The 16,078-nt window shown below is 36.1% G+C and overlaps 1 protein-coding gene and 1 pseudogene across 2 annotated transcripts in view; one reads left to right on the forward strand and one right to left on the reverse strand.

Moving 5' to 3' along the window:
• Positions 1-16,078, reverse strand: part of STXBP3 (syntaxin binding protein 3) — a 66,168-nt gene that overhangs the window by 38,832 nt on the left and 11,258 nt on the right. For both annotated transcript variants that reach the window (XM_003267875.3, XM_030824945.1), the window contains exons 4-6: positions 13,729-13,805; positions 11,922-12,000; positions 10,419-10,519 (exon numbers count right to left, since the gene is read on the reverse strand). In XM_003267875.3, the coding sequence (XP_003267923.1) occupies positions 10,419-10,519; positions 11,922-12,000; positions 13,729-13,805 (257 nt within the window). The remainder of the gene's footprint in view (positions 1-10,418; positions 10,520-11,921; positions 12,001-13,728; positions 13,806-16,078) is intronic.
• On the forward strand, positions 2,866-3,610 carry LOC105738379 (annotated as a pseudogene).

Raw genomic sequence — 16,078 nt, forward strand, 5'->3', positions numbered from 1 at the left:
ACTGTGGCTTCCTCATAGTATAATATCCCACAGCAGGAGATAACATTATTTGTTCAAAAACATTTACTGCACAACCGCCCAAGGCTTCTCCCTCCCACTCACTGATACCAGGTTTAGCCATGGTCATGTGTAGGTTTGTTTTTGTCTTTGTTTTTTAAGATGGGGACTCACTCTGTCACCCAGGCTGGAGTGCAGTGGCATGGGTATGGCTCACTGAAACCTTGAGGTCCTAGGCTCAAGTGATCCTCCTGTTTCAGCCTCCCACGTAGCTAGGACCACAGGTATGTGTCACCACACCTGGCTAATTCCTTTTTTAAGTTTCTTTGTGGAGACAAGGTCTCACTTTGTTGCCCAGGCTGGTCTAGTACTCCTGGGCTCAAGCAATCCTTCCGCCTCGGCCTCCTAAAGTGCTGGGATTACAGATGTGAGCCACTGTGCTCGGCCTGGAATGTATGTAGAAGATACACGTGCCACTTCCCAGCAGAAGCTTTAAAAGTCATTGTGTGGCTCCACTATTTTCTCTTTTCCCTCGGCTATGTCCCAGATTAGCCCTTTGGCCTCAGTACTACGATGTAGAGAATGTAGAGCAAAGACCTAGCCAAACAACAATGGACAACACAAATGAGAAATAAACCTTTGTTGTAGTAATGCACTGAGATCTGGGGGGTTCCTACCACAAATGAATCTAAGCTATCTAATACCCCAATGTACCAAAGATAATCTGGGGGCTGGTTCTCATTCTATACTCACATTTCCTCCATTTCCCTCTTCCTCTATCTCCTCCCCACTTTCCATCACCATCATTAAAAGTTTTTTAAGACTACTGCCACATGCTTTTTTCATCTTTATAAACCCATAATCAGCTCCTTAAATACAGATCTTGTCTTCCATCTACTCTTCATGCTAATCTATAGCTAGCTTGTTTCTATCTCTACCAGATCCCTTCTAGCATCCTCTACTAACTGTACCAGACTCTCTGTACTCACTAAGGTTCACTGTAAACAAACTCCCTCATATTCTTGAATGCTTTCTATGTTTGTCTGACCCTTGAAGAACAAGGGCTTGAACTACACAGGTCCACTTATATGCAGATTTTTTTCAATAAAAGTTACAAAGAGTGTGCCTGCCTCCCCTGCCACCTCCTCTGCCTCTGCCACCCCATGAGACAGCAAGATCAATCCCTCCTCTTCCTCCACCTCTACCTACTCAACTTGAAAATGACAAGAATGAAGACCTTCATAATAATCCACTTCTATTTAATAGTAAGTATATTTTCTCTTCCTTTTGATTTTCTTAATAACATTTTCTTTTCTCTAGCTTACTTTGTTAGAATATAGTAAATACAATATATAAAATATGTGTTATTCTATTGTTTATGTTATCAGGAAGGCTTCCACTCAACAGCAGGCTATTGGTAGTTAAGTTTTTGGCGAGTTTAAAGTTATACACAAATTTTTCAACTGCACAGGGGGTTGGTGCCCCTAACCCCTATGTTATTCAAGGATCAACTCTACTTGCCTTATTATATATGTGACAGCATCACTTACCTTAAATCCTTTGAAAGGGAAAGAAAGATCTTTCTTTAATCCCTTTGACTCATGGAATCCCATGAGTGAGTTAATCTTCTTCCTCTCCATGTAATTTCTAAATGTGTTGATGTCCAACTTTATTTCTTTGAAGCACTATCACATCTGACTTTACCAATCTCTCTGCAATGATCTCCTGACTTCTAGGACTCTATTTTTCATTAAGGACTTTATGACCAGTTCCACAGTTTTCTGCACCAGCTAATTTTCTGTCATTATTTTTGGTGGAACCAGGAGCCTCCTATGTACAATACAGTCCCAACCTACCTACAGAGAACCTATCTTTCATTCCTTCACCTCTTATAAGCCACATTCCTGCTGCTCTCCTGCACTCTTCTGATTCTGTATCTTTACATCTAGATTATTTTTACCTCCTAGGTTCTTTCCCTCTTCATTACTACCTTATAAAAATATATCCATTCTTCAAATATTTTCCCAATCTCCCAGTAAGAATTAGCCTCTCTCAATGATGGTGCAATGGCTCATTCCTGTAATCCCAGCACTTTGGGAAGCCAAGGCAGGTGGATTGCTTGAACCCAGGAGTTCGAGACCTGCCTGGGCAACATGGTGAAACCCCATCTCTACTAAAAATACAAACAAAACCTCGCTCCTAAATGCATGAGATGACGGATACATTCCTTGTATCATTATACGACATAGATATGTATCAAAACATCAAATTGTATCCCATAAATAGGTACCATTACAATGTGTCAAATAAATAATATTTAAAAAGAGAATCTCCCTCCTTTTGTGGCCGACTACCAGATGCTCCCCAACAAACATCCTCCCCTTTTCAGTAACTGCACTTCAGTTCTTTGTGAAGAACAGCCATATATGCCCAGCTAAAAAATTTTCTCAGTTTCCCAGGCACTTATGTGTAGCCATGTGACTCAATTTTAGCTAATGAGATAAAAACGAAAATTATTCTCTCATTCTGTTGTATATCCTCAAATGATGATGTAATAATTCTACAGTATGGCTGGGAACGGTGGCTCATGCCTATCCCAGCACTTTGGGAGGCTGAGGTAGGAGGATTGCTTGAGCTCAGGAGTTCTAGATCATCCTGGGCAACATAGCAAGACCTCGTCTCTACTATAAATGAAGAAAAAATTAGCTGGGCGTGGTGGCATGCATCTGTGGTCCCAGCTACTTGGGAGGCTGAGGCGGGAGGACTGTTTGAGCGAGACCCTCTCTAAAACAAAAAAACAAAATTGGGCCGCCCACCTTGCGCATGTGCAGGCAGACACATGGCAGATTGCAGCAGGGCACAGGTGCTATGGGGCTGAGCCATGTGCAGGCCATTTTCTTTGACCTGGACAACACACTCATCGACACAGGTGTGGCAAGCAGGAGAGGCACGTTGGAGGTGATAAAGCTCTTACAATCAAAATACCATTATAAACAGGAGGCTGAATTCACCTGTGATAAGGCTCAAGTTGAACTCAACAAGGAATGTTTTCACAATTACAGTACATGCATTACTGATCTAAGGACTTCACATTGGGAGGAAGCAATCCAGGAAACAAAACATGGTGCAGCCAATAGGAAATTGGCTGAAGAACGTTACCTCCTTTGGAAAACCACACATTTACAGCACATGACACTAAGGTCAGTGAGATGTCAAAGCTATGCTCATTGAAATTAGACAGGAGGTCTGCCTACTTTTAGTAATGAATGGGGTCAGACAGACCCAGAGGGAGAAGATGAGGCTTGTGTCTGTCAGTCCTATGTCCAAGCTGTTGTAGGTGAACAGCAGAGGGAGGAGAAGCCAGCACCTTCCATATTTTATTACTGCTGCAATCTCCTTGGAGTACAACCTGTGGACTGTGTGATGGTTGGTGACATGTTAGAAAGCGACACACAAGGAGGTCTCAAAGGAGGGTTGAAAGCAACAGTATGGATCAATAAAATTGGAATAGTGCCACTGGAGTCCTCCCCAGTTCCACATTACAGTTTCTTTTGTGCTAGAGTTACCTGCTCTCTTACAAAGTATAGACCGCAAAGTAAGTATGCCCTCTTAAAGCACCTAAAAGGGCATGATTATGAATGTTAAGAGTCAATTTGGAGGGTTTGAGCTAAGAAAACTTAAGGCTTTCTGCTTACTATGGTCCAGTTCTAAGAATAATTTTACTTATGATTTAAGAGCCGATATTGTGAAGGTCCTCCCAACTCAATTGCTTTTAAGTTTTGACAACCAACCTCTGACTGGTATTTACATCTGAAAATTCAGATTGCATTAATACAAGTCAGCAGTGTGGCCCAGAAAACTTGAGGAAATATATTCTTTGCTAGTCTGTGACTGAAGATTTTAAAACTTATTTTATTAATATTTTAGTATCTTGGTTCCATACCAAGCAGGATAGCTTACACATGGATGCACAAATGTAACGTATATGTTCTGGCTTAAAAATAGATATTTTTAAAGAAAAGCTATTCTAAAACATAGAGACTTATCATAGCAACTGGATATGGTTAATATGAAATAAGTACTAAGTCACATGCAAATCAAAGCATTTCATAGTGAAATTTTACATATTTTCTTCTTAAAACATAAACCATATTTTTGCCTACTTTAGATACATACATTTTTTATATTATGAATCTGATTTTCTTGCATGACCTTTTTTTTTCAGGGGTGGGGGCAATTTTTCTGTGGTGTGTACATAACAAATAGATTTCTCCAGTTAAAAAAAAAGCTGTTAAAATCAGCTGGGCATGGTGGCTTATGACTGTAATCCCAGCACTTTGGGAGGCCAAGGCGGACAGATCATTTGAGGTCAGGAGTTTGAGACTAACCTGGCCAACATAGTGAAACCCGGTCTCTACTAAAAATACAAAAAATTAGCTGGGCTTGGTGGCACATGCCTGTAATCCCAGCTACTTGGGAGGCTGAATCAGGAAAATCGCTTGAGCCCAGTAGACAGAGGCTGAAGTGAGCCAAGATCACACCACTGCACTCCAGCCTGGTGACAGAGTGAGACTCTGTCTCAAAAAAAAAAAAAAAAAAAAAAAAATGCTGGGAGCAGTGGCTCACACCTGTAATCCCAGCATTTTGGGAGGGTGAGAGGGTTGGATCATTTGAGGTCAGGAGTTTGAGACCAGCCTGGTCAACATGGTAAAATCTCATCTCTACTGAAAGTACAAAAATTAGCCCCGTGTGGGGGTATGTGTCTGTAATCCCAGCTACTCTGGAGGCTGAGGCAAGAAAAATGCTTGGACCTGGGAGGTGGAGGTTGCAGTGAGACGAGATTGCACCACTGCACTCCAGCCTGGACGATGGAATGAGACTCTGTCTCAAAAAAAAAAAAAAAAAAATTAGCATGTGGTGCTTTTTACCATGACATTTTCATGCCTTTGCACAGTGAGCTTATAGCTTTCTTATAGTCTTTGCCTCTTGCGGAAATATTTTCACTATCTTTTCCCAGACACACAATGGGGTTGAGGGAACTAGACTGTCTTGCTGGAGATAAGTACAAGCCACATGGCACCAAAAATTATTTTTCTTCTGTGGATCCATAAGAGGAAAATTCCCTTGGTGTGGGCCTACCCATGGAGCCTCCTGTTTGTTTTCTACTGACAATGGTTTCACCCATGTGATGAACCTAACAGAAAAGAAGGTTTTGCAGCATGACACTGGTACAAAAACAGACACGTAGATCAATGAAACAGAATAGAGAGCCCATATATAAGGCCGCATACCTACAACCATCTGATCTTTGACAAAGCTGACAAAAACAATGTGGAAAGGACTCCCTAATCAATAAATGGTGCTGGGATAACTGGCCAGCTACATGCAGAAGACTGAAACTGGATCCCTTCCATACACCATATACAAAAATCAACTCGAGATGGATTAAAGACTTAAAGGTAAAACCCAAAACTATAAAAACCCTGGAAGACAGCCTAGACATACCATTCTGGATGTAGGAACTGGCAAAGATTTCAAGACAAAGATGCCAAAAGCAATTGCAACAAAAGCAACAACTGACAAATGAAATCTAATTAAACCGAAGAGCTTCTGTGCAACAAAAGGAACTATCAAGGGAGTAAACAGACAACCTATACAATGGGAGAAAGTATCTGCAAACTATGCATCTGACAAAGGTCTAATATTCAGCATCTATAAGGAACTTAAATTTACAAGAAAAACACCCATTAAAAAGTGGGCAAAGGATATCAACACTTTTCAAAAGACATACAGGTGACCCACAAGCATATGAAAAATGGCTCAAAATCACTCATCATTAAATAAATGCAAATCGAAACCACAATGAGATACTATCTCACACCAGTCAGGATGGCTATTTTTAAAAAGTCAAAAAATAACATATGCTCGTGAGGCCGCAGAGAAAAGGGAACGCTAACATTCCGTTGGTTGGAATGTATATTAGTTGAACCATTGTGGAAGACAGTGTGGTGATTCTTCAAAGACCTAAAAAACAGAACTACCATTTAACCCAGCAATCCCATTACTAGGTATATACCCAAAAGAATATAAGTCTATCATAAGGACACATGCACATGTATGTTCACTGCAGCACTATTCACAATAGCAAAGACATGGAATCAACCTAAATGCCCATCAGAGGGAGACTGGATAAAAAAAAATGTGGTATCTCTCTCTATATATGTATGTACCATAGAATACTAAGCAGCCATAAAAAAAAAAATGAGATTATGTCTTTAGCAGAACATGGATGGAGCTAGAGGTCATTATCCTTAGCAAACTAATGCAGGAACAGAAAACCAAATACTGCATATTTTCACTTACAAGTAGGAGCTAAATGATGAGAATACATGGACACAAAGAGAGGAATAATAGGCACTAGGCCTACTTGAGGGTAGAGGGTGGGAGGAGGGAAAGGCATAGAAAAAATAACTATTGGGTACTAGGCTTAGTACCTGGGTGATGAAATAATCTGTTTAACAAACCCCCTCGACATGAGTTTACCTATAACAAACCGGCACATGTACTCCAAACCTAAAAGTTAACAAAAAAAAGTTAGGGCCAGATGCAGTGGCTCATGCCTGTGATCCCAGCACTTTGGGAGGCTGAGGTGGGTGGATCACTTGAGGTCGGGAGTTCAAGATCACCCTGAACAACATGGAGAAACCCCGTCACTACTAAAAAAAAAAAAAAAAAAAAAAAAAAAATACAGAAATTAGCCAGGCATGGTGGCACATGCCTGTAATCCCAGCTACTTGGGAGGCTGAGGCAGGAGAATCTCTTGAACTCGGGAAGTGGAGGTTGCAGTGAGCTGAGATCACACCATTGCACTCCAGCCTGGGTAACAAGAGTGAAACTCTGTCTCAAAAAAAAAAAAGTTGGGTTTTGCTATAAGCCATTTCCAGAGTGTCATTATAATACTTCAGTGACTCTTATTAGAGTTACCATCTGCCTTATCTGTTTTTCATATTTTTGGAAATATATCATCATTTTATAAATCTCTGCTTCAGTTCACTTGGAGCTTAATAATTAATGGTTCCACAGCAAGGCATCATCTTACAACCACAGAATTTTCCCTAGACCATTAGGCTAGACAATCTCATGATTACACTAATCAAACCTGGAGTAAAGTGGTTGATAAAGGATAAAAGGGGTTATCCAATGGTTAATAAATATAATTTGGGTTGGTTTTTGATAGATTTTTCTTTTAAATATTGAATAGAAAGAAAGAAAGAAACTACTAATGTAAAATAATAGATTGTATGTTGGAATGTATATAGCTATGTCTCCAAGTTTAATACTCAAAGAATCAAATTCTAAATTGTATCTATCTGTAAACCTATTTCTTTAGCCAGTTGTTTTCTGTCTATTGCCAAGAAACAGGATTCTGTGCCTTGTGCAAATATTCTTTTATGTTTACTTCTTACTCTTGATTTTTAACAATGTGACTGTGTCCTAACCTGTCCCAGGATGCTGTTGCTGTAACACTGAATGTGTGTGAAAAGGGTATGTTTGTAGTTCCAGGTACAGTACCCATGTGGCCTTGACTATATTTCAGCTATTTAAAAATTAAGTTGGAGGATTTTGGCAAAAGTAGTTATGTGTGTGATTGCTCTAATAGACTGGTTGGCATGGGATGCTGAGGTCTTGTCCTTTTAGCTGTCCCACAGGATAGATACAAGCAGTGTCACATTCATTATACTATGGGTGAAGGTTCATCGCTCCAACGTGATGGTGGCAAATTTCAACAAGATCGCTCCCAGGATGTTAAGTGAGCAGTTCTTCAGCAAAAATGAGGTAGGAAGAAAAAATGGAATAACTGAATAATATAATATCACATTCCATTGGCACCCTTCCTATGGGAAGAATTTTGTTATCTACCTTCTGAGTGGAATGTTACAGAAGATACTTTAAAATATTGAAATAAGCCTATGCTTTTTATAATGTTGTTTTAAAATAATATTCCTTAAAATTAAAAAAAAGATATAACAGTAAAAAAAAAAAAAAATTTACAATCATCTTAGATCATAAGGGCCATGCCTAGGAGACTAGACCCCTGACAATTTCATAGAGCCAGCATTATCACCCTTATATAGCCTATTCCTGACTTCTTGTATATTAGGAAGAAATAAATTTCCATGTCGTTCAATCCATTGAAAGTCCAGAGTTTTCTTTTAATTAGTTGAGCCTAGTCCTACTTGACTTAACCATGATTGAAATAGTTTTTGAAGATGTCTAATACGTTTTAATCTCTTTATAGTATTCAAATGAGGGTAGGACATATATTTTGCTCATCTTTTTACAGCAGACTGCTTTGCATTTAACAAACAACGTCCACTGAACATAATCTTGATAAATGCTCAGTAGGCCTTTGCTCATAGCTCAAAGCACCTAGTAGATTTCATTTATATTTTCAGTTGCAAACAATCAAAAATCCAAAATATTTTCAATGCAATTTCTCCAAAACAGTTAGATTTATTAAGTAGACCCTCTTTTTTTTTTGGAGATACAGTCTCACTCTGTTGCCCAGGCTGGAGTGCAGTGGTGCCATCTCGGCTCACTGCAACATTCACTTCCCCACTTCAAATGATTCTCTTGCCTCAGGCTCCCAAGTAGCTGGGACTACAGGTGCTAACCACCATGCCCAGCTAATTTTTTTTGTATTTTTAGTAGAGATGGGGTTTTACTATGTTGGCCAGGCTAGTCTTGAACTCCTGACCTCAAAATCCGCCCAACTCGGCCTCCCAAAGTGTTGGGATTATAGGCATAAGCCACTGTGCCCAGTCAAGTATACCCTCCTAAGACTCAAGTAAGTAAATTAAAAGAAAAAAATTCTTATAGGAAAACCATTCACAGCTGGGACCTTACATAATCACAATATTTTGTAAACACTGATAAGTAGAAACTTCTCAAGAGCATTCTCTAGACATGCAAAGACAGGTTATTTCTATTCACCATCAAATTATTCAGATATCTACACAAATCATTCCTTCAAATACAGCAACTGCAGAATTTTAATAAATTCTGGGGCTAAAATGATATTTATCTTCTATGAAGCGAGATGTTCTAGAAATGTTTGTAATATTTGTCATACTACCACTTAAATCCTACATCACTTTCAGAAGCTCATTTTCACCCTATACTAAATTTACATATTAAAATAATAAGTTTAAAGGAAACTTTTGGAAAACAGTTTAATGTTAAGCAGATATGTTAAAATCTTACAATTTGGATTATTATCTTTGTCAAAAACAGCAGTATCAGCTGGGCGTGGTGGCTCATACCTGTAATCCCAGCACTTGGGAAGGCCGAGGCTAGTGGATCACCTGAGGTCAGGAGTTCGAGACCAGCCTGACCAACATGGCGAAACCCCATCTCTTCTAAAAATTGACCAGGTGTGGTGATGCATGCCTGTAATCTCAACTACTTGGGAGTCTGAGGCAGGAGAATCGCTTGAACTTGGGAGGTGGAGGTTGCAGTGAGCCGAGATTGCACCATTGCACTCCAGCCTGGGTGACAAAAGCGAAACTCCATCTCAAAAAAAGAAAAAAACAAAAACAAAAACAAAAAACCCAGCAGTATCTTAAAAGCAATATCGTAGAAATCCCTTATCTAGGACTTGTCTATCCCTTAAAATATTGATCATAGTTCCAAACAACAGCCAATTATTTCAATTCTATAAAATGCTAGAATCCAAACACAGAGAGCAAAGCAAAACAAACCTTAACAATTCATTCGCTGTGTGATTTGAGGCAAGCTACTTAACCTCTTTGATTTCTTGATCTTCAAAATGGAGAAGTACAATCTATTCCTATGGCTATTGTGAGGATTAAGTGAATAAATTTATGTAAAGCACTCAGGAAAGTATATGACACATAGGGAGTATTATATGAGTGTTTGCTTGTATCATTATAATCATTGCTATTATTAATTGAAGGCTCAATGTTCCAAAGGCAAAACAAGTCAAAAAATCCCTTCATTTTATAAATTAAAATAATTTACATAATATTATATAAAAAGTTTATTAAAGAGCATTTGTTTTAATATCACGAAAGGTTACACAAGCTAAATGAAACTTTTTTTTGGAGTCATCTAACAAAGACTGTGCTCAGAACTCTCTTGATTTCATAATCTGGTAGTTCTGTAATTTGACAAACCCAGGACTTGGTGGCAGATACGAAATTTAAGCCCTGCTATTCATTTTTAATTCCAATTTATTGCTCATGTTTCTGACTTCATCATGGGAAATGTCTATTTGTGGATTAGGTTCAAAATTCACCAAATACATATAAAAAATATCTTCAGAATATACTTTATTAACAATAAGCCATAAAACCAAATTTGAAACCTGTCATGAACTAAAAAATAAAAATAGAAAGTACCTGAGATTCATGTGGAATGAAGGAAATATTTATTTCTTTACATCTTCTTATTGACTTGGAGCAAGAAGCCTTAATTTTGTTAAAGAGATTATCAGGGCAAACTGAGGGGAAAAAAAAAACAAAGCATATAGTTACATCTAGATCTTTATTCCTTTTAAATAAATCATTCCAACATCCAAGAATAGTTATACATAATTACTGGCTTTCACAGAGTTATTATGAGGACATAAATAATATATAAATATTGTTATTTGCTTTACAAAAGATATATTCTAGTGAAAAGGACTGTAACAGAAATTCCATCTTTCCCATTCACATCCACCATAACCTCAGATGTATTTCCTTAAAGATCTGCTAACAGAGCAAACTGAAATTGTTAGGAAGAAAAATCACGTCCAAACTTATGACATAACAAACAGCAGCACTTTTAGGATATCTTAGAAATTTATACTGCTTTTCCAAATTGCCACTAAGTGATCCATACTACAATCATACAACACAAATGGTTAATTTTTCCTTCAATTAAAGGCAGCTTTCTAACATTAGAAAATTCTAAGACTCTATAATACTAAGTTCTGGAACTCAGAGCCAGTGTTTTTCACCTTTCATCAAAGAGCTTATCATTCCATTAGATCTAGGTTGGAATATCAACCATTGGCTCCTAGTATCTTTTAATGTGATATTCTTTAGCCTTAAGATTCCTTAAGTTAAAAGAGGGTTCACATTCATTAAATTTCATCAATTCCATAAACATGATGCTCTGTATAATAAGGTTACATTACAAATACTTATGGTGTGACATTTTTAAAAATGCAAACTATTAGGCATGAGATAAAAATTTATAGGAAAATGATATACTACTTACTTAAAGTGAGGAACCTCTAATAGCAGAGACCAAGACTTAACTTAGATAAATGATATTTTTATTTTGAAGTATATTATATAACATGTAACATAAGACAGAATTGTATGTGTCTTTGGACTTCTCTGTGATTCTTTAGTCACCAGTTTTCTAAGTGATCATATGGCAGAGTAAGATAAATGTGACAGATTTTCTCCCTTTGTATTTGCCAAACAGATGGCTGTTTTCTTCAGTGCCCTCTCAAAAGGTCTTTGTTTTTCACAAGAGAATCAAATCCCTAACTGAAACGCTGATTAAAAATATTTTCTTCCTGTCACCAGCACAGGATTTGAGGGCTAGCCCTCTCCATCCATCCCTCACATCCCAGCATCCCAGCAAAATCATTGTCTTTTGAAAGCAGTTGGGAATAGTTTCTTTTAATTTTCTATCACCTTAATATGAATTAGGATAGATATAATCTTACATTTTTAGATTCTTTCTAGCCTAATTAGAATAAATGATAAAGAGAAAATCACCACGACTGAAATAATATTATAAAAAGTAGATACTTTAATGACATTTTGGGCTGATTTTTAAAAAGTTGACAGTTTAAAACCAATAGGATTTTGAACAATGAAGCAATAACTTTTTAAAAGACTTACAGTCAGTGAAGTAAATATATGCTGCTTTATACTTGTTCTCCGATTTACTTGCAAAATCATGTAAGAAACAATCTACAGACTTAAAAAAGGTTAGATGTTAATACACATTTTATTAAATATTAATTTAAATATGTTACCTTTTGAAACAACTAAGATGATTTTATTTCAGTGATAAAATAAAACCTTACTGGCTAAAAGTTTAATTTATAAACTGATTTTTTTAAGATGCTATGTTCTCCAGCCAGTGATAGCTAATAAGGTAGTAAGGTAAAAAGAGTAAGGTAATATTAACCAGTTTTGGTTTTGAAAAAAAAAAAAAAGAGTAAGGTAATATGTATGAACAGGATGCTCTTATTGGCAATGAAGAGGTCTAGGAAAACTGAAACAACATAGAAGACAAGACTATTGGAAGATAACAGATTGAGGAACTAGAAACCAACATACTGTAAGTATCATCTACACGGATAACGAACCACCAAGACTTATGACTGGAGAAGTGCTGAAGTGAGACACACTGAGTGAGAAGCTTAAACTATCAAGTGATTAGAAAGACCCAAAGCTTGGTAGGTGACTGCAAGAATGAGGAATATACAATTTTGTATCTTGCTTTTGTCACTTAACATTCAAAATGAACATTTATCTAGGTCACTGACAAACCCTAGAAAAATTATTTTTAATTGCCACATGCGTTTTCATTTATTTATCATTTTATTCATATATTTCATTCAGATATCATCATATGGTCTACTATTAATGCTAAAATTTAATTAGATTTGTTTACTACTAGAAACTTAGCTAGACCATTTATTTATTTCTTAACAATAAACTCTAAAATATAAAACATTTTTTAAGGTTCTTGATAAAAAATTACAAACTATTTTCCAAAAAGGCTGTATCAATCTATACTCCCACTAGCAGTATATGGTAGTTTCTGCTCCATTATCCACTGACAACCAGAATAGCCAGAATGCACACACACATACACACCCATATATATATTTTAAATCCCTCTGCCAATTTGCTAGGTGAAAAATGGTGCTTTTAAGTTGCATTTTTTTTTCCAATCATGAATTTTTCTCTTATGGAATTATATTACAGATAAGATATAAAATGTCATTAAAACCCACTAGCAGCCAACATGTAGAGACTAAAAAGTGTGTATCTTTTTGTTGTTTTTTTAAATGTCTGCTAGTTTTTTAGAAGTGAAATGAAACAGAGATTGCCAAATTAATGTTCTACATGGGAATAAGTGAGAGATCAGGTTTTCAAAAATGTATTCTCAGATATTGTACAGAATAAAGAAATCTGATAATTTGGCTCTAAAAGGTTGGCATCAAGTATGTTAGGTCATAGAGTCAGATTATAAACTAAAGAATTTCCTTTCACATAAAATATATATATACACACATATATACCCATCTTCATATAGACATACCAATAAGCTACAGGAAAGTCACTGAGATGAAGTAATCCAAGACTATAGATTATTTCTTTTACCTACATTACCATCCCCCCAAAAGGTATAGTTCAATAGGAACTGCATGAAAAAACATGCAAAGAAATGTTATTTTATACAATTTAATTCTGCTCTCATATATGGGGAAAAAAGGAATCCTTTTACTTATACATTCTCATTGGGAAAGATGCAAATAATCTTCTAACACAGAAAAAAACCTTCCTAGGCAAACTGGTTTATGGCAGTATTTTTCTACTAAAGGGTACTTTATTACTTTGAATTTTCTGTTAGTAAACCATAACAATGGTGAAATATTGATGAACCTACTTTTTAAGGCCTCAAAATACTCACCTTTGATGTTGGAGTGATGAAATAAAGAGCTTTCATTTGTCTGACAGGTTCACGATTCTTATAAATATTCTCTACAACTAACAAGAAAAAAGGTCATTTTATATAACCAAATATTTATATACTTAATTTTTAAATAAATTTTACTGTACTTTCCATTTATAAAATATGAAAATACAATTACAAATAATATGAAAACAAAAACATTTACTGGGTTTAACATTTTCTTTGTCTTCACTGGATACATTTTAAAATCCTGAAAAATGAAAAATGAAAATTCTTCATTTTCTTACATGAATAATGTAAGAAATTATTCATTTCTTAAATAAATAATTCATTTTCTTACATGAATTATTCATTAAAATTCATAATAACCTTGCAAGTATTTTACAAATGAGGAAACTGAGGCTTAAAGAAGTAACTTATCCAATCACACAGTTAGGAAGTGGAACAGGCAGGCTTCTAACCCAGATGTGACTCTGGAGCCCAAGTTTTTACCTGCCACAATGCTGTTTAAATAAATTGCCGATTAACTCCTATTCTTTCAAAACCACACATATTTATAAAGTATTTTTCCAACAACAGAACGTCACTAGAATTTAGTCAATTATATTTTTTATTATGGAAATTATGCAGTTTATAAGATTAGCTAAAGCAAAGTGAATACAAAGTTAATAAACTTTGTCAAATTAACTATTTAAAGCTACATATATATTTCTTAAAACTAATTTAAAGTATCCTTCAACAAATCCAGAGAACCATCTTTCAAGATTCATGTTGACAAAGGGCCTAGAAAGAATTAACATTAATGTGACTGGCAAGAGAGGTTACCGCTGGACTTCTCTTTTAAATATGGTGATTTCCTTTTCTCATTCCTAAATGTATATTAGTAATGTATAGGTTTATCATAACTACTACTAGACAATCAAATAATATTTCCAAGGAAAAATTTAATCTTTTTATCTTCATTCTCAACTATTATAGTTTCACTTGAAAAAATTAAGGTTTAATCTGTTTTCATTTATTTCAATTGTTTAATGCTCAAAATGGAGTGTCTTACAGTCATGCTATACATATTATTTTGTTTGGTGAATAATGCACATGTTAAAACACTGAAAATACTGTGATAGATATGATTTAGGGCTCAGGCTCTGAAAATATTCTGAAATCTCTTTATTAATAACAGAAAGTGTCACTTCTTCATTCACCAAAAAATACACATCTATCAAACAACTAAAAAAACAAAGAGAAAGGTCTTTAATAGTGAAAAAGAATAATCTAATTCCCAGTCTGTTTTTCACTTTTTTTTTTTTTTTACTTTTTATTTATTTTTTTGAAATAAGGTCTCGTTATCTCACCCAGGCTGGAGTGTAGGGGCACAATCAGGGCTTACTGCAGCCTTGACTTCCCTGGCTCAAGCAATCCTCCTACCTCAGTTCTCCAAGTAGCTGGGATAACAGGTATGTGCCACCATGCTTGGTTAATTTTTTTGGATTTTAGTAGAGACAAAGTCTCACTATATTGCCCAGGCTGGTCTTGAACTCCTGAGCTCAAGTGATCTTCCTGCCTCAGCCTCCCGAAGTGCTGGGATTACAGGGCATGAGTCACTGTACCCAGCTTCAGTTTATTTTTTTTAAGGTTTTACACTTGACTTTATTCTCCACTCAAGTAGCAAATCCTGACAGAGCATTTTTTTTCCCGATTTTGTTTTAATCCCAAGACACTACTAAATATTTTCATGAATGACCTGAATGACAACAGAAAGTTTGACTGCTGAACCTGCCAATGACCAGTTTCATAGAGGGATTTTCAGGACAGCTAATGTGGAACTCAAAAGGACTGTTTTGAGTTTAAGTTAGAAGATATGACTACAATTAAACCATAGCAAACTTAGGTGGTTCTGGAGGATATCAAAGGTATCCCACAGCAGCGAGCTCTATGATATACAGTCCTATGGAATGCTTCTCAAAAATAGCTTTCTGTGGCCAAATAAGTTTAGAAAACTGAATACTATCATTTTACCCAGGGGATCCACTTATACCTTGGCATATAAAGACTCTGAAGTCCTAAAGAAAGCTGTTGAGCTCTGTTTAATACTGTTTCTGAAATGTACTGGCCACGGAATCCCTTCCTTAAAGACTATCAATTAATAATGAGCATACAGTAAGAAACAATGGTCTACAAAATGCAATAAAACCTCCCTACAGTGCATAATGGCTCTGCAGTTCCACAGAACTTTTATATATTATCAAATGGTTCTCACCCTAGTTTCACATCAGAATGACCTCTTGAAACTTAAAAAACTTAAGTGGCTTAATCAATATTTTACTTATCCAGTAGTAGAAAAATCAAG

This window comes from Nomascus leucogenys, chromosome 12 (assembly GCF_006542625.1).
Source record: "Nomascus leucogenys isolate Asia chromosome 12, Asia_NLE_v1, whole genome shotgun sequence".
NCBI lineage: Eukaryota > Metazoa > Chordata > Mammalia > Primates > Hylobatidae > Nomascus > Nomascus leucogenys.